This window comes from Schistocerca americana, chromosome 1, assembly GCF_021461395.2.
Source record: "Schistocerca americana isolate TAMUIC-IGC-003095 chromosome 1, iqSchAmer2.1, whole genome shotgun sequence".
Taxonomy (NCBI): domain Eukaryota; kingdom Metazoa; phylum Arthropoda; class Insecta; order Orthoptera; family Acrididae; genus Schistocerca; species Schistocerca americana.
This window is the reverse complement of record NC_060119.1, coordinates 365,680,729-365,706,659: the sequence shown is the minus strand read 5'-3', so window position 1 is coordinate 365,706,659 and position 25,931 is coordinate 365,680,729. Positions and strand designations below refer to the sequence as shown.

General features: G+C 44.4%; 1 protein-coding gene across 3 annotated transcripts in view; it reads right to left on the bottom strand.

Moving 5' to 3' along the window:
* LOC124600337 (chitinase-like protein EN03) overlaps positions 1-25,931 on the bottom strand; it is a 198,815-nt gene that overhangs the window by 64,631 nt on the left and 108,253 nt on the right. For 2 of the 3 annotated variants that reach the window (XM_047136152.1, XM_047136156.1), the window contains exon 6: positions 20,200-20,754. The exons of the other annotated variant lie outside the window; for it this stretch is intronic. In XM_047136152.1, coding sequence (XP_046992108.1) covers positions 20,297-20,754 — 458 coding nt within the window. In that variant the 3' untranslated portion in view covers positions 20,200-20,296. Of the gene's footprint in view, positions 1-20,199; positions 20,755-25,931 lie in introns of those variants that run through there. 3 annotated transcript variants of the gene reach the window in all.

The following is a 25,931-nucleotide window of genomic DNA, read 5'->3' as shown; positions in this document are numbered from 1 at the left end:
TTGGAAAACATACAGTAATTTACACCCATCACCAGGCCCTGACATTTTTGTTAACTTGTAATCTTGTACATCCTAGACTATCACGATGGGCAGTCACACTTCAGAACTACGCTTTTGAAATTAAGTACATAAGAGGTAAGGACAACACCATTGCAGACACTTTGTCTAGACTTCCACAAGGTATGAATGATACCAACAGTGACTTAGAAAATATAAATGACTACAGGATTCTCTTAATGCAAGACAAGCAGTATCACCAATATTATATTGATATGTGCAGAAACATGGCTGAATTACAAAAATCTGATCCTCACTGGTATAAGATAATAACATTACTGGTAGAAAAACACAATCATCCTTTGACTAAGTATTACAAGTTACACAATGATGTGTTATTTTACCGCCGACATCCAAATGCTACTAACTGGTGTGTATGCATTCCCAAAGAGTCTGAACGTAATCTAATTTGGCACACACACTTAGTTTGGGGTCATTATGGGACGAAAAAGTGTTTGGCAAAGCTCAGTACATACTGTTATTTTAGCAATATGAGAAGAAAAATTTACAGGGAACTAAAAACATGTGTCATATGTCAAAAATCAAAACCTCAGAATTTATCCACAAAAACATATTTACATTCTATTTTACCCAGTAAACCCCTGGAAATTCTGTGTACTGACATCAGTGGACCGCATCCAGCAAGCTCTGGAGGCGTCAAATATATCTTAGCTTTTTACGATATATTTTCTAAACATGTCAAACTTTATGCTTTAAAATCCGCCACTGCAAGTGCTATAATACGAAGATTCTCAAGTGATTACCTGACGCACGTGGGAAAACCTAAAGCAATTCTATCAGATAATGCAGCATACTACTCTGGGTACAAATGGAGAAATTTCTTGAAGGACAATAACATCAAAAGTATATTTATTTCGAGGTTTAGTCCACAATGTAACGCGACTGAGAGACTTTTCCGAGAATTAAACCGTTTCATGAGGACCTATATTTCATCAAAACATACTAATTGGGTGTCCTACCTAAGCCTTTTCGAAGACGTACACAATAACTTAAATATTTACGATACGAATTACACACCTAACGAGATCATGTTCAATTGCAAACAGAACGATCAGTGGATAGAACCATTACCTAAGTTGTCAGACAAGGAAATCACACCTGAACAGAAAATAAAAGAAGTATTGACTACATTGACACATCACGCACAAATACGAAGCAAACATCACAGAAACATAATAAAAAGAAAACAAAAATTCGAGGTAGGAATGCTTGTACTACTTCGTACTCATCATAAATCTGTAGCACTCAAACGACGCAACGCTAAGTGGCGTCTGCTATATGAAGGACCTTATATAATTGTTAACATACCGCATCCTGGTGCGTATCTGTTACAACATCCTAGAAATAACAAAATTATTGGGCTATACGCACACCGAGATCTTAGAGCATTTCATGCTGAATAATGTCAAAGTCATACCCATCAAAATATTGCTAAGCAACTCGAAAAACTGTGTTGTTACAACACAGATAATAAGTAGTATAGAAATTTTCATTTCAGCGGTTCCAGTGACGCAGTTGAAGACAGAAGAACTCTTCTTTCAGCGCGCGCCTCCACCTGAAAGACGGAATATTAAAGTAAAATTTATGATTACGTAGCAGTGGATGACATATTAATTTTTCAAGGAACATTTGTTACTGAAGGTACCACTGACTTGGTGTGACACCTGACGAACTGACAGACGTCATCTGTGAAGCGATCTTTTACTTTGAGAAATAGATTAGACGCACATCTCTCAACACGAAAAGCATCTATCAGTAGTCAAGGCCACACAGACACTCTACACACACGCACAAAACGCGAGGAATCGAACATTTTCTCTCTCTTACTATTTTGAATGTTTATTGAGTAGTGAAAACACCTGGTCTTGCCTACTGATGTAATGAATGTTGTGTCTAACCTATCTTAATTTCAGATGACATCACAAAAAACATCGATAATATCCCAGCAAAACTGCTAAAGAGGATGTAAATATCGACAATTCATGTAATCAAACGTGACACAATGTAATAACCTATAGCTATGTAATGATGATGTAAACATGTTTATGTGCAACTGTATTATGTTTATGCTGAGAAAATATGTGACGTGTGTATGAATAATTACTTATTTTTTTAACTGATGTATCATGTAACTGTTACTATGTAAAAATTTGAACAAAACGAGTGCCAAAAAGACATTGCATAGTGAACCTCTGTTCACGGACATTAACGAACATTACTAACTCTGCAACTACGCAGAAACGGTTAATGCCATTCATTATGCATCGTACCTATGTAAACGCGATGAACGATTTCTTTGATTAATAACTACGAACATTTAGGTGAGCTATATTCAGCAAAAAACTGAAAATGTGAAGTACATAATTCGTGCATCGTCTAGTGACATTACTACAGTACCCAACTTCAAGATGTTAACTGCATTAAATGGACACAAAGTGCCTGTCCAGAAAACAACACGACGGGTGGAAGAATTTTGGTTGGAACTTCAGGGAATGAAATGTTCTCGAAATGTGACGGACACTCTTACCTGGACTGTCCAAGGATCGACGCCAGCTATGTGCCGTACGAGGTTCTGCAACCAAGCTTCCACGGAATGTAAAAAACGAACTGCACGTGGACCAATTACTCGACGGGTCACGTCTGATCTGTAATAAGCAATGCTTTTAGTCACAACGAACTGCATCACTACGACTATAATGGAAATGAGAAATGGACACGCTTATGTATTAATCACGTTGTTATACAACGATGTTACTGTGATCAAAAAACTTTACCACGACGATACTAACCTGTAAAAAATTATTGTGCAGCGGATGAATATGAACTGTAATAACGACACAATGTGTATAGGTCAACGCACCTGAAAAATACGGACATTTTTCTTTGAAGTATTTCAAAACAATACTATGTAATTAAGAACATTCAACAATCTAAGTTGTATTGTGTTATAACAAATATTGTAAATTTAAAACTAAGTTACCTGTCATAGAATGTAGTCTTCATATGTAATCTTGGTTGAATATTTTCTTTGTGCAACGACTGAAAAACGCGCGCACACGAACAATATGATCTGCAATACTGTGCCGCGTGATCTAACTGTACGATATAACGGCAGTGCCGCAGTTACACAGACGCTTCTGCGCATGCGCGCACTCTATCTGCCAACATAAGAACTTTTACGGCGCACCCGCGTCATTCAAATTTTGTATATAATGTGTATAATGTGTAATGTAAGTCATGTAAATAGTTGTAGATAACTTAGATTTTCTTGTGCCCTTAGGTGAATTGCTCGCCTGCAGGTGTGTCCTTTCGCCTCGCAATTCAGGGGGCAATATAAAGGCACATTTGCATGCCGAGCGTGAGTTTCCTCGGAAACGCGAAATACTAATTAAATAAATGATCAGTGACAAATAAATAAAGCCTATGGCACACAACTGCAGCGCTGTGTCGCTGATAAAACAAAAGCACAATTACGTTACTCTTATGTTTGATTAAAAAAGAAGAGCTCTGGTAGAAGTGGTGCGAGAAGCACGTATTTTATTTTATTGTCTGGCACACCGCCATATTTCATGTTATAGAAGAATACTGCGAGTTGCAACCACACTAGGCACTCGATTCTGTAAAGAATTTATATTTATAAAAGTAAGTAGGATTATGAACTGTAGGCTTATTCATTGAATATATCTGATTTAATTAACTGTGTAACTTTTTTATGTTTAGTAGATAATCACCTCTGTACGACGTATTGGCATGGCCGGCAAATTATTGTAATATTGAGATTTAGATTATGAGTCCGCACCTACCGCAGCAGTCTTTGGAAACGATTTAATTACGAAGTCCGATTATTCAGTTTTATTTCACGGTCAACTACGAGTAACATTGCCTTTACGAAAAAGCCATTGTCAAGCGTCTGATTCCGAATAATTAAACGTCCACGTTCCAGATGAGCAAAATATTAATTACAATTGCAATCACAATCACCATCATACAGATAGAATAATTAATATCTAAATAATATTTTATTTATTTTATTTATTTTATTTATTTTATAGGTCGTCGAGCAGATGCGTAAAACTATAGACCTATATCTCTGACGTCGATCTGTTGTAGAATTTTAGAACATGTTTTTTGCTCGAGTATCATGTCGATTTTGGAAACCCAGAATCTACTATGTAGGAATCAACATGGATTCCGGAAACAGCGATCGTGTGAGACCCAACTCGCTTTATTTGTTCATGAGACCCAGAAAATATTAGATACAGGCTCCCAGGTAGATGCTACACTCCTGGAAATGGAAAAAAGAACACATTGACACCGGTGTGTCAGACCCACCATACTTGCTCCGGACACTGCGAGAGGGCTGTACAAGCAATGATCACACGCACGGCACAGCGGACACACCAGGAACCGCGGTGTTGGCCGTCGAATGGCGCTAGCTGCGCAGCATTTGTGCACCGCCGCCGTCAGTGTCAGCCAGTTTGCCGTGGCATACGGAGCTCCATCGCAGTCTTTAACACTGGTAGCATGCCGCGACAGCGTGGACGTGAACCGTATGTGCAGTTGACGGACTTTGAGCGAGGGCGTATAGTGGGCATGCGGGAGGCCGGGTGGACGTACCGCCGAATTGCTCAACACGTGGGGCGTGAGGTCTCCACAGTACATCGATGTTGTCGCCAGTGGTCGGCGGAAGGTGCACGTGCCCGTCGACCTGGGACCGGACCGTAGCGTCGCACGGATGCACGCCAAGACCGTAGGATCCTACGCAGTGCCGTAGGGGACCGCACCGCCACTTCCCAGCAAATTAGGGACACTGTTGCTCCTGGGGTATCGGCGAGGACCATTCGCAACCGTCTCCATGAAGCTGGGCTACGGTCCCGCACACCGTTAGGCCGTCTTCCGCTCACGCCCCAACATCGTGCAGCCCGCCTCCAGTGGTGTCGCGACAGGCGTGAATGGAGGGACGAATGGAGACGTGTCGTCTTCAGCGATGAGAGTCGCTTCTGCCTTGGTGCCAATGATGGTCGTATGCGTGTTTGGCGCCGTGCAGGTGAGCGCCACAATCAGGACTGCATACGACCGAGGCACACAGGGCCAACACCCGGCATCATGGTGTGGGGAGCGATCTCCTACACTGGCCGTACACCACTGGTGATCGTCGAGGGGACACTGAATAGTGCACGGTACATCCAAACCGTCATCGAACCCATCGTTCTACCATTCCTAGACCGGCAAGGGAACTTGCTGTTCCAACAGGACAATGCACGTCCGCATGTATCCCGTGCCACCCAACGTGCTCTAGAAGGTGTAAGTCAACTACCCTGGCCAGCAAGATCTCCGGATCTGTCCCCCATTGAGCAAGTTTGGGACTGGATGAAGCGTCGTCTCACGCGGTCTGCGCGTCCAGCACGAACGCTGGTCCAACTGAGGCGCCAGGTGGAAATGGCATGGCAAGCCGTTCCACAGGACTACATCCAGCATTTCTACGATCGTCTCCATGGGAGAATAGCAGCCTGCATTGCTGCGAAAGGTGGATATACACTGTACTAGTGCCGACATTGTGCATGCTCTGTTGCCTGTGTCTATGTGCCTGTGGTTCTGTCAGTGTGATCATGTGATGTATCTGACCCCAGGAACGTGTCAATGAAGTTTCCCCTTCCTGGGACAATGAATTCACGGTGTTCTTATTTCAATTTCCAGGAGTGTATTTTTCTTGACTTCGGGAAGGCGTTCGATACAGTTCCGCACTGTCGCCTGATAAACAAAGTAAGAGCCTTCGGAATATCAGACCAGCTGTGTGGCTGGATTGAAGACTTTTTAGCAAACAGAACACAGCATGTTGTTATCAATGGAGAGACGTCTACAGACGTTAAAGTAACCTCTGGCGTGCCACAGGGGAGTGTTATGGGACCATTGCATTTCACAATATATATAAATGACCTAGTAGATAGTGTCGGAAGTTCCATGCGGCTTTTCGCGGATGATGCTGTAGTATACAGAGAAGTTGCAGCATTAGAAAATTGTAGCGAAATGCAGGAAGATCTGCAGCGGATAGGCACTTGGTGCAGGGAGTGGCAACTGACCCTTAACATAGACAAATGTAATGTATTGCGAATACATAGAAAGAAGGATCCTTTATTGTATGATTATATGATAGCGGAACAAACACTGGTAGCAGTTACTTCTGTAAAATATCTGGGAGTATGCGTGCGGAACGATCTGAAGTGGAATGATCATATAAAATTAATTGTTGGTAAGGCGGGTACCAGGTTGAGATTCATTGGGAGAGTGCTTAGAAAATGTAGTCCATCAACAAAGGAGGTGGCTTACAAAACACTCGTTCGACCTATACTTGAGTATTGCTCATCAGTGTGGGATCCGTACCAGATCGGTTTGACGGAGGAGATAGAGAAGATCCAAAGAAGAGCGGCGCGTTTCGTCACAGGGTTATTTGGTAACCGTGATAGCGTTACGGAGATGTTTAATAAACTCAAGTGGCAGACTCTGCAAGAGAGGCGCTCTGCATCGCGGTGTAGCTTGCTCGCCAGGTTTCGAGAGGGTGCGTTTCTGGATGAGGTATCGAATATATTGCTTCCCCCTACTTATACCTCCCGAGGAGATCACGAATGTAAAATTAGAGAGATTAGAGCGCGCACGGAGGCTTTAACACAGTCGTTCTTCCCGCGAACCATACGCGACTGGAACAGGAAAGGGAGGTAATGACAGTGGCACGTAAAGTGCCCTCCGCCACACACCGGTGGGTGGCTTGCGGAGTATAAATGTAGATGTAGATGTAGAATGGATGCAGGTGATCAGACAGGATGCTTGCGTACGTGTCACCTGTCAGAGTCAAATCTAGACGTATCAGGGGTCGCATATCCCTTCAACTGCACACGTCCCACACCATTACAGAGCCTCCACCAACTTCAACAGTCCCCTGCTGGCATGCAGGGTCCATGGAGCCATGAGGTTATTTCCATACCCGACACATCCATCCGATCGATACAATTTGAAACGAGACTCATCCGACAACGCAACATGTTTCCAATCATCAACAGTCCAATGTCGGTGTCGATGGGCCCAAGCGAGGCGTAAAGCTTTGTGTCATGCAGTCATGAAGGGCACACGAGTGGGCCTTCGGCTCCCAGAGCACCTAGCGATGATGTTTTGTTGAATAGTTCGCACGCTGACACATGCTGATGGCGCAGCACTGATAACTGCAGCAATCTGCGGAATGGTTGCACTTCTGTATCATTGAACAATTCTCTTCAGTTGTCGTTGGCCTCGTTCTTGAAGGATCTTTTTCCGGCCGCAGCGATGTCTGAGATTTAATTTTTATCAGATTCCAGATATTCACGGTACACTCCTGAAATGGTCATACGGGGCCGGCCAGGGTGGCCGAGCGATTCTAGGCGCTACAGTCTGGAACCGCGCGACTGCTAAGGTCGCAGGTACGAATCCTGCCTCGGGCATGGATGTGTGTGATGTCCTTAGGTTAGTTAGGTTTAAGTTGTTCTAAGTTCTAGGGGACTGATGACCTCATAAGTTAAGTCCCATAGTGCTCAGAGCCATTTGAACCATTTTGGTCTTATGGGAAAATCCCCATTTCATCGCTACGTCGGATATGCTGTGTCCCATAGCCCGTGCGCCGACTATAACACCACGTTCAAACTCACTTAAATCTTCGTAATGTGCCATTGTAGCAGCAGTAACAAGTCTAGCAACTGCGCTAGACATTTGCTGTCTTATATAGGCGCTGCCGACCGCAGCGCCGTATTCTGTCTGTTTACATATCTCTGCATTTGAATACGGATGCCTATACCTATTTCATTAGCGCTTCAGTGTAAGTCATGTTGGCATGGAAACTTGAGTGCGAAACTCTGTGAATTTTTCTTTGTCTACCGGTACGCCGCCAATTTGTGCAAAATAAAAGTTATATTTTGTCGTCAGTGCTTCAAAGATAATTAAATAATACTGAAATTTGTTTTGTTTGTGAACTACGTTGTTGAGAAATGTAAAATGCAAAACAAAGCCGTATGCAGTGCGACTGCACCGGCATTTGAAAGCGGCGCGTTCGCAGTTTTGCCCTGTTCCCCTATTCCTCTTCCTCACGCTCACACAGAGCGGCTTAGCGATGGGGGATATGTGCCAACCGGGCCAAGCTCTTTGCAACTTTGGCCCGGACGTGGCCTATGAGCCAAAATCTTGGCTGCCCCTGCTCTACACTGTCCGCAGACCAGCCTGACGGAAACAGTGGAGGGGCTGCAATTTTGACACCGTAAGTGTGTCCCATCACATTGTCCTTGCCTGGAAGGAACTGAGGTCTGACGCCTGGCCATTTGACTCAAAGAGCTCGGTCTGCTGCTTTCTCCCGGCTGTCAGTTCGCAGCCTAGCTATGAAATATGTATCGTTGCTTGCATCCCAAGGGAGCAGCCCCTGTGGTGGGCCTTCTGTGACTCGTTCTTGTATGTCCTGGATGGGCCTGCGTCCACGTTTTACACATCTAGATATACAGGGTGTTACAAAAACGTACGGCCAAACTTTCAGGAAACATTCCTCACACACAAATAAAGAAAAGATGTTATGTGGACATGTGTCCGGAAACGCTTAATTTCCATGTTAGAGCTCATTTTCGTTTCGTCAGTATGTACTGTACTTCCTCGATTCACCGCCAGTTGGTCCAATTGAAAGAAGGTAATGTTGACTTCGGTGCTTGTGTTGACATGCTTCTCATTGCTCTACAGTACTAGCATCAAGCACATCAGTACGTAGCATCAACAGGTTAGTGTTCATCACGAACGTGGTTTTGCAGTCAGTGCAATGTTTACAAATGCGGAGTTGGCAGATGCCCATTTGACGTATGGATTAGCACGGGGCAATAGCCGTGGCGCGTACGTTTGTATCGAGACAGATTTCCAGAACGAAGGTGTCCCGACAGGAAGACGTTCGAAGTAATTGATCGACGTCTTAGGGAGCACGTAACATTCCAGCCTATGACTCGCGACTGGGGAAGACCTAGAACGACGAGGACACCTGCAATGGACGAGGCAATTCTTCATGCAGTTGACGATAACCCTAATGTCAGCGTCAGAAAAGTTACTGCTGTATATGGTAACGTTGACCACGTCACTGTATGGAGAGTGCTACGGGAGAACCAGTTGTTTCCGTACCAGGTACAACGTGTGCAGGCACTATCAGCAGCTGATTGGCCGCCACGGGTACACTTCTGCAAATGGTTCATCCAACAATGTGTCAATCCTCATTTCAGTGCAAATGTCCTCTTTACGGATGAGGCTTCATTCCAACGGGATCAAATTGTAAATTTTCACAATCGACATGTGTGGGCTGACGAGAATCCGCACGCAATTATGCAATCACGTCATCAACACAGATTTTCTGTGAACGTTTGGGCAGGCATCGTTGGTGATGTCTTGATTGGGCCCCATGTTCTTCCACCTACGCTCAATGGAGCACGTTATCATGATTTCATATGGGATACTCTACCTGTGCTGCTAGAATATTTGCCTTTACAAGTACGACACAACATGTGGTTCATGCACGATGGAGTTCTTGCACATTTCCGTCGACGTGTTCGTACGCTTCTCAACAACAGATTCGGCGACCGATGGATTGGTAGAGGCGGACCAATTCCATGGCCTCCACGCTCTCCTGACCTCAACCCTCTTGACTTTCATTTATGAGGGCATTTGAAAGCTCTTGTCTACGAAACCCCGATACCAAATGTAGTGACTCTTCATACTCGTATTGTGGACGGCTGTGATACAATACGCCATTCTCCAGGGCTGCATCAGCGCATCAGGGATTCCATGCGACGGAGGGTGGATGCATGTATCCTCGCTAACGGAGGACATTTTTTTGAATATTTCCTGTAACAAAGTGTTTGAAGTCACGCTGGTACGTTCTGTTGCTCTGTGTTTCCATTCCATGATTAATGTAATTTGAAGAGAAGTAACAAAATTAGCTCTAACATGGAAAGTAAGCGTTTCCGGACAGATGTCCACATAACATATTTCCTTTCTTTGTGTGTGAGGAATGTTTCCTGAAAGTTTGGTCGTACCTTTTTGTAACACCCTGTAGAATCCCAATAAGGGAAGAGCAAGGTTCTGCAATCAGTGTCACATCCAAATTTATGATTCTAAGTGCGTTTGTTAGCATCTGTCTGTCATTAGCGTATTACTCCGTTCTGTCTCTGATCAAGGTTGAGAAGCGGCTAGCTGGAAAGGATAGCGACCGCTTAATACGTTAGAGAAAATTTAGATGATAATCGTTCGCTCAAGTGTAATTTTATATACACGTTTGTTGAAAGTTAGAGAAAGCTAGTGACATTATGGACTCTCCTATACAATTTAGGACAGTCTATGGGCCTCACATCATCTCTATACCCGAGAACTAGCTTATGTAGTCTCATGCTGGAATCAGTCTGGCGACCAGTGGAATCTAGGAGAGTGCACTTCCTGTTGTAATGCACGTGTTGTGTGAATTTTTGAAGTTTCTTAACTGCTCTTTCTTTTTTTTCAATATTGTGTTATTATTTTAGCACGTAAAGGCGGCCGAATGGTCTGCTTCTCTGAGAAAGCATCACAGGAGCTGTCGACTGGCTCACCATCCTACAATGTCATACAGGTGACTAGTCTGATGATCAGAAACTTTTCAATACAATCAGCTAACCCTCGGTTATTTCTGGTTTGGAAAAGGCAAGTCCTGTGGCATGGTGATGTTAAACGTGAAAGCTGGATTTTTCCGTGCATCTTGTTTTTCCGAGGTGTATCGACTTTTCCATTTAATTTCGGCTGTATACCCTTTGCAGTCTTCCGAAAGGCTTGACAGATTGATGCTGCAGCGCTCTGATCCATTATTTTAAACACGAGAACTGAATCACCTCGCTTGAGGCTTATTGACTGGCATGTTTCCTAATACATGAAAAACACCAGTTTGCTTTTGTTCTACAGTATTACTTTTATTGTGTTAACCGGTTTTCGGCTTACAAGGCCATCTTCAGACATATTTTCTATCCAACTTCTGATGGATTACATTCAATGTGAATACTTCATGTGGATTTGATAAAATTGAGGGGCTACTCGTTTGTAACATACCTATATCTACGTATACATCCATAGTCTGCGAACTACTGCGAAGTGCATGCAGAGGGTACGTCCCATTCTACCATTTGTTATGGCTTCTCCCCATTCCATCACGTACAAGACGTAGGAGTAATACTTATTTAATGCTTCTCTGCGTAGTGTAATCAATCTAATCTTGTTCTTGCGACCCTTACTGGAGCGACATGTAGGGGGTTGTACACTCCTGGAAATTGAAATAAGAACACCGTGAATTCATTGTCCCAGGAAGGGGAAACTTTATTGACACATTCCTGGGGTCAGATACATCACATGATCACACTGACAGAACCACAGGCACATAGACACAGGCAACAGAGCATGCACAATGTCGGCACTAGTAGAGTGTATATCCACCTTTCGCAGCAATGCAGGCTGCTATTCTCCCATGGAGACGATCGTAGAGATGCTGGATGTAGTCCTGTGGAACGGCTTGCCAAGCCATTTCCACCTGGCGCCTCAGTTGGACCAGCGTTCGTGCTGGACGTGCAGACCGCGTGAGACGACGCTTCATCCAGTCCCAAACATGCTCAATGGGGGACAGATCCGGAGATCTTGCTGGCCAGGGTAGTTGACTTACACCTTCTAGAGCACGTTGGGTGGCACGGGATACATGCGGACATGCATTGTCCTGTTGAACAGCAAGTTTCCTCGCCGGTCTAGGAATGGTAGAACGATGGGTTCGATGACGGTTTGGATGTACCGTGCACTATTCAGTGTCCCCTCGACGATCACCAGTGGTATACGGCCAGTGTAGGAGATCGCTCCCCACACCATGATGCCGGGTGTTGGCCCTGTGTGCCTCGGTCGTATGCAGTCCTGATTGTGGCGCTCACCTGCACGGCGCCAAACACGCATACGACCATCATTGGCACCAAGGCAGAAGCGACTCTCATCGCTGAAGACGACACGTCTCCATTCGTCCCTCCATTCACGCCTGTCGCGACACCACTGGAGGCGGGCTGCACGATGTTGGGGCGTGAGCGGAAGACGGCCTAACGGTGTGCGGGACCGTAGCCCAGCTTCATGGAGACGGTTGCGAATGGTCCTCGCCGATACCCCAGGAGCAACAGTGTCCCTAATTTGCTGGGAAGTGTCGGTGCGGTCCCCTACGGCACTGCGTAGGATCCTACGGTCTTGGCGTGCATCCGTGCGTCGCTGCGGTCCGGTCCCAGGTCGACGGGCACGTGCACCTTCCGCCGACCACTGGCGACAACATCGATGTACTGTGGAGACCTCACGCCCCACGTGTTGAGCAATTCGGCGGTACGTCCACCCGGCCTCCCGCATGCCCATTATACGCCCTCGCTCAAAGTCCGTCAACTGCACATACGGTTCACGTCCACGCTGTCGCGGCATGCTACCAGTGTTAAAGACTGCGATGGAGCTCCGTATGCCACGGCAAACTGGCTGACACTGACGGCGGCGGTGCACAAATGCTGCGCAGCTAGCGCCATTCGACGGCCAACACCGCGGTTCCTGGTGTGTCCGCTGTGCCGTGCGTGTGATCATTGCTTGTACAGCCCTCTCGCAGTGTCCGGAGCAAGTATGGTGGGTCTGACACACCGGTGTCAATGTGTTCTTTTTTCCATTTCCAGGAGTGTAGTATAAGGGGCAGTCAGACGAAAATGAGACAAATGGAAAAAAGTGAGTAAACTGTTTATTACTTCAAAAATAATAGCCATAATTGTTAATACATTTACCCCGCTATGAGAGAGGACGGTTAGTGCCTTCATGGGAAACTATTTGTGGTCATGTGCGGAACCATGATTGTACCCAGGTTTGCACCTGGTCGTGCGAAGCAAATCTATGACCACAAATGTCTTTCTTCAGGTCTCTAAAAGTATGAAAATCACATGAGGAGGGATCGGCACTTAATGAAGAATGTATAAAGGTTTCATAGCGAAACCTTTGCAGCGTACTCGAATTACCTTGGCAACGTGTGAGTCAATACGCCGCGAAATTAACTCCTTTCTTAACTCATACTTAACGAGAATAGTTTCCGCAGCGAATGGTCCCGTGTTGTTGGAAACGGGCGCAGGTCACGCCAGATCGAATGTACAGAATAATATTGTCAGGATCGTAGAGCACAGGTTGCACAGAGTCCCTCCCTGTTGCTGCCAAAGTCACCGTCACAGCCTTCGACACACGTTACGCTGCGCACTTTTTACATAGGCAGGTACATAAATGTATTTCCCTTCAGCTTATAAGTTTTGTGCTTTATGGGTGTCTCTTGTACATGCTCTAGGCACCCCGTCCCATACATCCGTTTGCAACAGCTTCGTGTCGCTTGTCAACAGCAAGGGAAATTTCCAGCGTCTTACGAAGAGCAACTAACTCATCCCGTTCCCGAGAACAACATTCGCAGTGGAGCTGCATTATGGTTACTGTAATGTTCTCCTGGGTAAAGGAGACTTTAACGCTTCGGACTCTTTTAATGTCAGTTACCTTTAATAACTTCAGCTACAACGCCAAACAAAGCGATTTTATTTTTTAGAAAGAGAAAAATTTGCGATGAAGTTTACTGATTCTCCGAAGCTAGTCGGAACTTTGTCACTAGAACTTTATTGACATTATGCTCACTAACATTCGTGTAAGTCGTAAACAGCAGAATTTAACGTGAAACGCAGGCAGTATGCACTGCTATCGAAAGGGGGGAGTTACTGCAACACAATACAGCTGATGCAATAAGTGCGTAACACACATTTGCTCTGGTACATTTGAAATCAAAAGAGGGGTGTTACGTCTGGCTCGTAAACTCTCGATTACTTCTTTAGAACTATTGGTCAGAAAACGTTTGACGTAAGTGCCTTCACTGCAGTTAAGAGGGAATGGTTTTGGAGGAAGATCTTGTGACGCGACGAATATAAAGAGATCAGAGCTGGCTGGTTTAGGTCGAGCAAGACATTTGATTCATTCAGCAATACACTTCTCAATAAAATGCCAGCAGCCACAAAAAGTTTAACTAACAATAAAGTTCAGGTTGAGAGTAGTCTGAAGGATTTATTGGTGGCCATCTCCTCCTACTCCACTGAAGAATTTCTTAGCAGAACTGATTGATGTGTGTATGTTTTAATAGTACCACATAATGTGAATATTGCATACAATCTGACTTCTGCACAAAGCGGTCGTGGTAAATATATGCTGTATTTGATGACGTGTGGCTACAAAACCCTAAGAGTTACCACATGTACGTAAGTGTACTGAACATTTAATATTTGGTGAAAACTTTTATAACATTTTTAGTGTAAATACGCCATTTTTTACCATTCCACATCTACAAGAGCAATCTCATTTGGGATCTGTCGAAGATACATTAATCTATTTGTTCTTATTTTGTAAATTTTTATTGCGCTATTTTTGTTTTCTGACATATTCCACATACCACAGGATTTCTCAGTAATGGATCATTTGGAACGAAAAGCACATCTAATCTGACTTAATTTGCACACCAAATCAACCAGGCCAGCCAGTGTGGCACTGACAGGTAGGAGGAGGCTGTGGTGTTCTCACAAGGCAAGGCACTGGGAGCACGCAGACCTACCCAGATTCGCACGGGCCCAGATGTGTCGTTCTCTGCACCAGCTGCGCGCACACAGTTACCTAGATTTAGACATGTGCAGTACAAACCATGGTACTTACAGAGAATCACTATGCGCCATTCTAGAGATGAAAGAGCGACGGCTCAACTGGTACAGAGACAGACTATGAAAGTGATGTGTGTAATTAATTCTAGAGCCCAGAAGGTTTCTGTGACGGGTTTTCGCTAAATACTTAGTAAAAAATTTAATTACGTGTCCACAAAATAGGTCGACCCATCAGATTAAACCGCTAATCGGTAAACATCGATTGACATATTTACATTCATGATTACATGATTAATATATGAGACGCAATTTAATCGGGCATGGCCGGCCGCGGTGGTCTCGCGGTTAAAGCGCTCAATCCGGAACCGCGCGACTGCTACGGTCGCGGGTTCGAATCCTGCCTCGGGCATGGATGTGTGTGATGTCCTTAGGTTAGTTAGGTTTAAGTAGTTCTAAGTTCTAGGGGACTGATGACCACAGATGTTAAGTCCTATAGTGCTCAGAGCCATTTGAACCATTTTTTTAATCGGGCATGTAATTAAAGTCAGCTTAATTAATAAACCAAAACAGATACTTGATGAGGACGGCAGGACGTGTTGCCAAAGATGTACATGGTTTGCACACAACACTTAGATTATAAGTTTTAGATGTTTAACTGTCAGATTTAATTAAATAATTTGAATTTTGTGTAGCTTCGCCAGTAGTTAATATGTCGTTAAAGATATGCGAATTTCGATTGCAGTAGTGAAAAGAGCAGTTCATTTCCTGGAAGATAAATGGGCGTCACGTGCATGTATAATAATTATTCCAGGCACAGTGCGCAAAGACTGAAAATTGAAATATGTAATCACTGGAAGTAGATTTATGAGCTAACTACTTAACATACTATTAAGTGTAATATGTCATTTTAATCAGGTTCTTAGCACGCTTCTGATAATGCATCTAGACTTGATTTCCGTATAAAAATATCTAAAAAAGACTGTTGGTTTCTCTGAGGCTTTAAATGACGTGAATTCTTCAAATTTACTGCAATAAGGAAATCAATCTAGGAATTTTATCTGTTACTACGTGACATTTTTCACCTGTGCCAGTGTTCGTTGACGGAAAAAATGACGACTTGCCCCGTGGTTGGGAATCCACGTTAAACTGTGCTCTATAAATTGCTGGATAATTCAGTTCAGAAGTCGGAGGAAGGCAACGGCGTACCATCTTCAACAGGACCTTGTCTATTAAAGAACCATAGTGTTCAAAACAATCTTCGGATTGATAACCTCTTTGCTTACTTAAGGCGACTGAACTTGTAAAAGACAGCGGCCATTCTGCTTCTGGCGCAGTTCACGCAGTTGAACAGGCAGAACCTATGCTGCTCTGAGCGATGATTTAGCCATGTGCGTTGAAGAGATTTTGTCGATGCGACGATCGTGACACTTATAAATATTGCGTGTGGTGGTTCAGTGGTCAAACACTTCGAACAATTCGTCGGAGGTTCGGCGGAATTCGTAGTTTTCGTGTGTAGGGCTGATTAGGACTAGAGTAATCTCGTAATAAGCTGAATCCTAATTCAGTCTATTTAGTGGGGACTCTGATTATTTTAGCGGTGGTCGACAATTACAATCATTTTATCCAGTGCCTGATGCATTTACATTTATAGTGTATATTGTTGATCTGAACATCGAACAATTTTGAGCCGTGAACACACGCCGTGTTGTTGGTTATTTTAAATATATAGTGGGTTTAAAAACCACTGTATTGGTTTATTTATTGTGATTTATACAAGGGGCGATCAGAAAGTTTCGTTTGAGGGCATTGCTGCACCATATATGCAACGTAGCGCGACCCAGATGCCGGTATACAAACACCGACGTGAGGCAAGTGATTAGCCTGGCATTAGCGTCTTCCCGACTTCGGTGGGGAAAATGCGGAAACCTGAACAGTGACGAATTTATCACCAAATGCGTCCAAACAGAACCAACGTCCTAATATTCTTTTGTTGGCTGCCGAAGCACAAACACCGGTAGACTTCAATCGGAGAATGAAGAATGTGTATATAGAGCAGCGTATCTGTCGAAAACGACCGTTGTGGAATGGTGCTGGTGCTTCATGATAACGCAGGCCCCCATAAGGTAAATGTCGTAAAGCAGAAGTTACGCCAACTCGAACGGGAGATACTGGAGCACCCGCCCTACGGCACTGGCCTCTCCCAATGCGATTATCATGCTTTCGGTCGCTTAAAAAAAGTCTTAAGGCTCGATGAATACTGCAGGACGACGATGTGCAGCAGGCAGTTACGGACGTCATCACGCACTAGGATACAGTGTTTTACCAAACGATTAATTTGAACCTACTGCGTCGGCGGATAATTGCGTCAATGCTTACGCTGGTTTTGCCTGACTGGCATATTTATTTTGCACTGTACTGTCTTCCAACGGAAACTTTTTGATCGCCTTTTGTACATCATCAATAATTTTTATTTAAGAGAGAGTCAGGTACTGTTACAGCATCCTCTATGTAATCGAGGACAGGGACAATTAGTTCAAAATGTTCAAATGTGTGTGAAATCTTATGGGACTTAACTGCTAAGGTCATCAGTCCCTAAGCTTACACACTACTTAACCTAAATTATCCTAAGGACAAACACACACACCCATGCCCGTGGGGGGATTCGAACCTCCGCCGGGACCAGCCGCACAGTCCATGACTGCAGCGCTAAAGACCACTCGGCTAATCCCGCGCGGCGACAATTAGTTAAATAAAACTGTACAGCCCCAATTTGTAGAACGTATAAATGTGGTTTACAACAGTTGATGTACTAAAAAACACGTTATTCACGCCATTAGTTACCTTTCGGAAACTCTCAAAAATATATCTTTAGTAACATAGGTATGGACTGAAAATAAACAGAATACTATAGTTAAAATTTGTAGAAAGCTCAGATGTAGCTTACAACTACGAATAAAGTACTAATTTTGCACGAAACTCATGAAAGTTCGACAATACGCAATATTATCACGACTCAAACAAATTTTTATCCACATTCCTTGAAAGCTAATAGCTACGAATATCACGTTTAGTTTTTATGTGCAATATAAAAATCTAGAACTCTGATGGGAATTGGATATTCATAGTCTCACTGGTACACAAAGGAAAAACTAAAGCTGGCTTGTATATGTAAATAAACTCACAGAGTGCACAGATTGTATACTTGCTTGTATAAGTGGTAACTGTTACAGTAGCATACCAAATATAAACGCTGTATAGTCAGTTTACAACACTTATTACAGAGAAAATCGTGGTTCACTATTAACAAAGTACGTCTTCCGCTTCATACGATATTGCAGTGCCTGTGTTATTCCGAATAAGATGCACAGTTTTTTTTTGTCGTCATTCCATTCTACAGCTGATGTTTACCCATATTCGCAATTGCGAATACATTTAATGTCTTTCGTTTGAGGTGGCTAACAATGCAGAGAATCCGTAGACAGTGCACAACTTGGGCCAATGAGTTGATCGCTTCCTACAAAATATGTCCCTCCATAGGTTTAAACTTCGTGCTCGAGGACACTCTTTCACTAAAACACCGCAACAAATAGTTTCTTAATTACGCCAGCAGTCTTAGCTTCTCTGTGTTGAAAGGTAATAGATGGCACATTTCAATACAATTTGCAGCGCATTAGCACCGCATATGAATTAATGCGGTACGTGGTTCGATTATAGAGTTCCACTGTGGCGTAAGACATATACGGTATCATGAAGCACAGAAAGTAAACTATCAAGGGACGAGCAAAAGATTATTGAACCCAATCATGTTTAAAAAAATTAAATGCACTAAGCACATGTTACTGGTTCTGACATTCCAACGCAACCAGTAGTACGGCACGGTGGTGTACTTCCTACGCCCACTTTGAACAAAACACAAGTTTGTTCATAAGTACCTCCAGGGTCCACATATCAGTGGACATAACATCTCTCCAGCTTTAAATTCCTAATATATCCCTTGACGTAGTTACACAAGGAGCAGGTTTGTCAGAACATGTAGACAAATCACCCGCTCCATATCGAATGGTTCACACCTGCAGATAGACAGCCCAACGAACAGATTTCCAAAGGAGCCTGCTGTCTCTCCCTCCCCGGCAATCCGCGTCTGCGACTTCAGTGAACTGCACACACTTATTGACGCTTGATGCGTCACAAATGACGCCTAGTAGCACGAGTAACGCGAGTTGAAAACTTCGAGAGGTTCACTACCCACTGATTTGTGTCAATTTTTTGTATGTCAGTGAAAATGAGACAGATGGAAAAAAGTAAGTAAAATGTTCATTATTTCGAAACTAATCGCCATAACTGTTAATACTTTCATCCAACTGTGAGACAAGATGGTCAGTGCCTTCATGGCAAAAAGGGTAGCGGTTGCATACGGAACCGTAATTGTACCCAGGCGTGGGCTTCTTCGTCCGAAGTAAATTGACGACCACGATGTCTTCCTTCAGGGCTCCAAAAATATGGAAATCACGTGGAGGGAGATCAAGACTTTGTGGAGGACGTGTATGGGCTTCCCGACGAAACTTTTGCAACGTAGTCGAATCAACCTTGGCAACACGCTGGCCTCCCTGAAGAAAAACATTTGTGGCCGTCGATTTGCTTCGAACGAAAAGTTGCACGCCTGAATACAATAATGGTTCTATAGGCAACCACAAACATTTGACCAGGAAGGCACTGACCATCTTGTCTCACAGTGGGATTAATGTATTACTAGTTGTGGCGATTACTTTTGAAATAATAAACAGTTTACATAATTTTCATCCATCTGTCTAGTTTTCATATGACAGTCCCTTGTAGTTTTCGCACAGTCACTCTTCTGAAACGCTGGAGGTACTTATGAATACTATGATGATGAGGTCCCATACACCTTGACTGAGCGTAGGGGACGATGCGGGGGACTCGCACCGCTGTACTAGGCAAGGTCCTAGGGGAGGTGGTTTGCCATTGCCTTCCTCCGACCGTAATGGGGGTGAATAACCCTGAATTATTATAGCAGTTATTGTGAAGCACCGACGTCACGTTTAAAAGTTTCCAATACTTGGCGTCGCACATTTATACAAGATTCTTGTCAAAATAGGTATAATGTACCTCAGTGCCATTTCATAAAAGTTGAAAGTGCTCTTGCCCTGAAGTAGAAGTGCCTTCGCCTTTTGTTTGCATATACTTTTTTTCACCTCCCTGTTCCAGAAAGAGCTTTACGAAGTGTGTATAATTATTTATGTAACTCTACTTTGTGTTTGATCTACAGATATTTGGCTATTATGAAGCAAACCATATTTCTGTGACAAAGGGTGACTGAAAATTTAGTGACACACAGTGTGTCATGATATGCGGTATCATATTTAGACTTAATCGGGAATACAACAGAGTTTTGTGTTTTATTGATACACATATATATCAGTTATTTTACAATTTTAATCTTTAGTGCGAAGAAATACTGTACACAACACACTTATTTACACGCTAGTGGAGAGAAGTTTTAGTGTCCCGGCACGCACAATGGGGAACTTTTCACCGGTGCACACGCCATTGTAATCGTCAAGGGACAGATCGGAGAACGCGATGCCGCCCAGACTTTTCTTCCTGGCGTAGGCCGCCTTGTACTCGGCAGAGTGCTGGTTCTCGTAGCCGACCCAGAGGCCGGAGACTTCTCTGGTAGGCAACCGGAAGCCGTAGGAACCCAGGCGGTCCGTCGGATCCGTGACGCGGCGCAGTGTTGTTCTGTAGGCAGCGTTGGCGTCGTTTGGCAGCAGCGTGCAGACCGTCTGGTAGGCGAGAAGTCCAGAAATGTTGGCTATGCTGCCAGCGACTCCAGGACCGTCGGCGTCAATCGGTGGAACGCCTGTGATTCTGCTATCTTTCGTCAGTTTCCAAGTGCGGGCGAACGTTGGTATGCCGAGGATGATCTTCCTGGCTGTAAACAGAAGAAAACAGGAATGCGAATTTCCGGTGGGGTGCAGACCGAAATATCCGCTAAAAGCGACCACTCTTTGACCATAGTTAGGAGAAACACTTCAGACAACAGGAACTATTCCCAATATTCGATCTTTTCTGGTCTCCGTTGAAATGTCGTGTGACGAGGGCCTCCCGTCGGGTAGACCGTTCGCCTGGTGCAAGTCTTTCGATTTGACACCACTTCGGCGACTTGTGCGTCGATGGGGATGAAATGATGATGATTAGGACAACACAACACCCAGTCCCGGAGTGGAGAAAATCTCCGACCCAGCCGGGAATCGAACCCGGGCGCTTTGGATTGACAGTCTGTCGCGCTGACCACTCAGCTATCGGGGCGGACTGGTCTCCGTTGACTGGGCTATTACGCCACCAGCATAATCGACTATTTCGTTAACATTATTAATCTAAACGTGCCCACGAGGATAATAAAAGAAAAACGACTTTTGTAAACATTAACCTCAAACTAATATTGCTGACAGTTCGATCCGAACTTAATCCCTACAAGCGTGTAAGTTTCATAGCCCGAAGGCCATGCGAATACAAAGAAGTAATTGTTTATTTTATGCTGTCCTTTTTAATTTAGTGAGTGACATACCACAGACAGTCAATTGAATACCAAGAAAGGTCGATATGGGAAATAATTAGTGCAGTCACAAATTCTTGTATGGCGGTAGGAGGGAGTGCCATGAACAATATACTAAAACCCCTGACCAGTGGGGGCTGAGTGTGGGAGTGGGGGTGCATTGGAAGTTCAATTTTGTACGTTTTTCTTGAATAATTCGAATAATCCGAAAATCTATCCCAGTGTACAATTTAACTACATTAAATTTCCTACGAAAAAGGCCCCCTCCCTTTTTTTTATCGCATAAAACGACAGCTGCAGTGGTAGCTGAATCAGCCTCTATATATAAAGCAGTGTGTGTGTGTGTATCTGGAATCTTCTCCCAAACACTTGGATCAATATTAAACAAATTTGGCACAGAAACAGCAGGCCTCCAGATATGAGCACTGTGGTATTCATAACCATCTAGCTCAACTAGGAGCAGAGATACAGGCAAAAAGTAGTTCTCCAGTACTGGTGTATAAGATACTCTGCACAACAAGCATGTCGTGTGGGAACAATAGGGGGCAGCCTATATGTGAGGGTCAAGAAAAGGTTTCCCAGGTCCCAACATGTTGGCTGTCCTGCATGACTGGCCTGTTATATTTGTGCAGTACTGCTGTATCAACCTGCTTTGCATGGTGGCCTATACGTGAAATGATTTTCAATTGAACTGTATTGCAAGGGCTACACATCTGTTGAGCACGGCTGGGAAAGATTGAGATGGATTGATTAGGGGATGGACACAGAGAGGGGAGGAAGAAAGGGACAGAGAGAGGGGAGGAAGGAGAGGTGGATAACGTAGACGGAAGGTGTAGATGTGTAAGGGGCAGGTGGAAAAGAAAGAGGGGGAGGCAGAAATGGAAAGAGAGGGGAAGGAGGATAAGGTCAGATGGAGGGGGAAGGAAGATATGGTAGGAGAGAGGAGTTCGCGAAAATGGACAAAGAGAGAGACAGGAGGTATGAAGAGACAGAGAGAGTAGGCATAAGGAGATAGGTAGAGGTGAGAGGATTAGGTGGACAGATGGATGGAGGAAGTGGTGGATACTGAGAGATGGATTAGGAGGTGTTCGATATATGTGTCGAATCCATACATGAGCCAAATGGAAGGGAAAGGCTAGTAAAGTAAATATATGTGACTGGCAGCAGAAACAACTATTTCACACAGTCACGATACCTAAACTTAGCTAACGTGGATATAAATAATTCTGTAGGTACTGGAAAGTTTCTCTTCAAATCGAAGTCCCTATGGTTTCTGCGTAGTGCTTAGTTAATTTCCTGCGTACTTCACCGGGAAAGTTTTTGAAGAAAGAATGGACGAAATACGGATTGAGGTTTAATATGCAGTCGAGAACAATGTGACATGGATGAGGGATTTCAATCTCAGTCTTCCCGAATGCGAATTCATTGTGTAGCCTCGCTTGGTGACGTTGCCTCATACATATAATCAGGCGTCTGTAATATTATGTTCTGTACAACACTGTTGGTCATTAAACTTGCAACATCCTGAAGGCAGCATGCAATAAACTTCAAATTGTAGGAAGCGACTACGTGCTTGAATATGCGAATGATTACCATTTTAAGGCAACTGCACAGAGCAGGTAGGCGTAACGCCAAATACATATTGTCTGCAAGAAAAGATTACGCAGTAAGTTTCTCATTCAGAAACCGCATTTGAGTGTTGGTTTCTCGTGAGAAGATCATGTTATGTCTAGTATTACAAGGAGAAACGCCTACCAACATATGACGGAATTCGACATCGGCAGGGTCGTGGCCCATCGGGACTGTGGTTTATCACTCAGCGACATTGCTGCTGCTCGTGCTGGTCGCAATCCCACCACTGTTAATACGAATGTGGAACCAACGGTTTCAGGAGCGCCACACTGAACGCCATACAGCATATCAACGGCTACATGCGATTAGCGCCCTGGAGGACAGATATCGTTCACTAGGCCGTGCAGGACAACACATCCCCGTCATATACTTTTAGTTAGTCAGGAAATGGCCCTGTTTGCTGCAAGACATCGGTACGGACGTTGCGGTAACAATTGGAGCACCACGGTCCAGCGGCACGGCGACCTTTGATGCAGCTTCTCTTCATAACGTGGTAGCAGAGAGGCGCACCAATAGTGGTGCTCCCAGGGACGTCATTGGACGCAGGAGCGCTGCCACGTCCTCTCACACGATTGCTAGTTCAGCGTACCTCATCGCGACGGATGTGGACCTCTGTGGAGGCTTCGAGGAGACTGCACGTTGCCGGATTGCATTCGTCATCGTCACATGAGTCAACAACTGGCGGGGTAGTGGAGCTGACACTAGGTACACGACAAGAACATCTCTGTTTATCAGAGCAGCCGTTACATTTATGACGTAATAAATGCGGTTCTTTGTCCTTTTCTTTTTTCGAGATCGCTGTGACGTTATAATCTACAAAATAATGCAAGGCGTGTTGTCTGACGTACCTCGATACATTTGGTATTCGACACTTATTCTGGGCACTTCAATCTCCAGACCTGTCATCCACTTATAACACATCGTCATGGATGACAAAATCTACCATATCACCAGTAGCCACCTTCAGCGTTTGATGAAATCTCTTCAGCATAGAATGATGTACCCTTATCTGTCACCCATTCTCAGTCCGCCTCGATGTCCAGCGGGATTACAGTCGTGTCTGCCAGAGGTGCCAGCTCTGTGTATTACATCTATCCTGTGTCACCAACAAATTTAATCATATGTTCTTCCCACTATACTTCCTAGTGCTGTAATTTTAACTGCCGGCGGTGTAGATATTGCGTAACACAAACGATACACTTGACAATTTTAGCAACATAGTACCGTGGAAGTTCTAACAGCCAGTAGTACTAGACCAAGCGGAAGATCAGCTGCTGCCAGTCGGGAACCGTAAACGTTTCAACTCTTGTTACTTTGACAGGAAGACAGCAATCTCGACATTCTTGTATACAACTGCGAGCGAGTTTAGCAGAAAATGATTAGAAGGGTGGAGACCGAGCTGACTTCGTCACCCTCGTAACGTTATGCTCAAGAGCCAATACTGACCTTGTCGGGTGCTACCTCGGACCACATATGCACCGATCTTAATATTAATAGGCAACCCCCATAAACTAATATGTTATGAGCCCCCAATAGACTACCTACAGTAAGGGTGCAATAGGTTTGCAGATGACCTCGAAGCACTAATCGTTAAAGGACGGCATCATTCAGAACACTTCGTGTTGCCTGTTCTCTGTTTTAGACAATTACCTCGGTCACCGACCCCAGGATTGTGATACTGTAATTGCCCGACGAAGCATTGTTGTGTTGTCCTTGTGACTTTCTTCTACTCATTGCATTGTATTACAACAGCCTCAATTTAATTTCATATTCCTTACCACAAAAGATGTATTTGTTTCGAATGCATGTTCACGAATGCATGTTACATCCGTGTCAAAATTTATACCACAGAAGCTAACCTGCACGAGTCGCGCATGCCTGTGATTTTTCAGTGCTAGAAGACAAACAATAAAACATTCGCCCCTCTCACATCCCTTAACCCCGCCGTAGCCGCGCTACTTACCTCTCTAAGCAACAAATTTCTTTTAGCTCACTGTCGACTTCGGCAACGCCAGTTAAATTTAAGCACATCTTAAAATATTACTATCTCTGTAAGGACTTTTTTTCTGAGCAAGGAGCTCTTCACGATCGTTGAAATGAACTGAAGTGCCTTCCTCGCTTCTGTCTGTAAGTACGGCGTATTCTCAGAAACTGCAGTAGGGATTTTGATCCGCTTTTGGCATTGATTCACGAGAAAGAATCCCATATATAATTTATAATTATTTTGTAGAAACTGGCTGAACTACGACGAATTAAATTCTGCCGCCCCTGCAAAAAGAGTTTCTATGCCATCCAGCGGTGCAGCCGCCGCAGCTCCTGACTGCAGCGAAGCTTCAACAGAATCCGAGTCAGGACTGGAGGTGCAGCGGATGCCTGACAATCGAAACGTCGCGGGATCGAATCCTAGCCGGACCACGGACTTCTGTCTCTGTTTTTAATCTAGCAGACACCTCTCAATGACGGTGGAGATCCGCCAGAAACGAAACGTGTTCCAGATTCCGCTTTCAGCTGTAGTTCTCCTTTTTCTGATTGGATAACTGTGCAGGGGGATGCAAATCGCTGAAGTGAGGTCCGGTTGAAATACTTACACCTGGACATTGAGTCACAGGATATTATTACTACTATTATTACCAAAATCTATACATATATAAATACACTCCTGGAAATGGAAAAAAGAACACATTGACACCGGTGTGTCAGACCCACCATACTTGCTCCGGACACTGCGAGAGGGCTGTACAAGCAATGATCACACGCACGGCACAGCGGACACACCAGGAACCGCGGTGTTGGCCGTCGAATGGCGCTAGCTGCGCAGCATTTGTGCACCGCCGCCGTCAGTGTCAGCCAGTTTGCCGTGGCATACGGAGCTCCATCGCAGTCTTTAACACTGGTAGCATGCCGCGACAGCGTGGACGTGA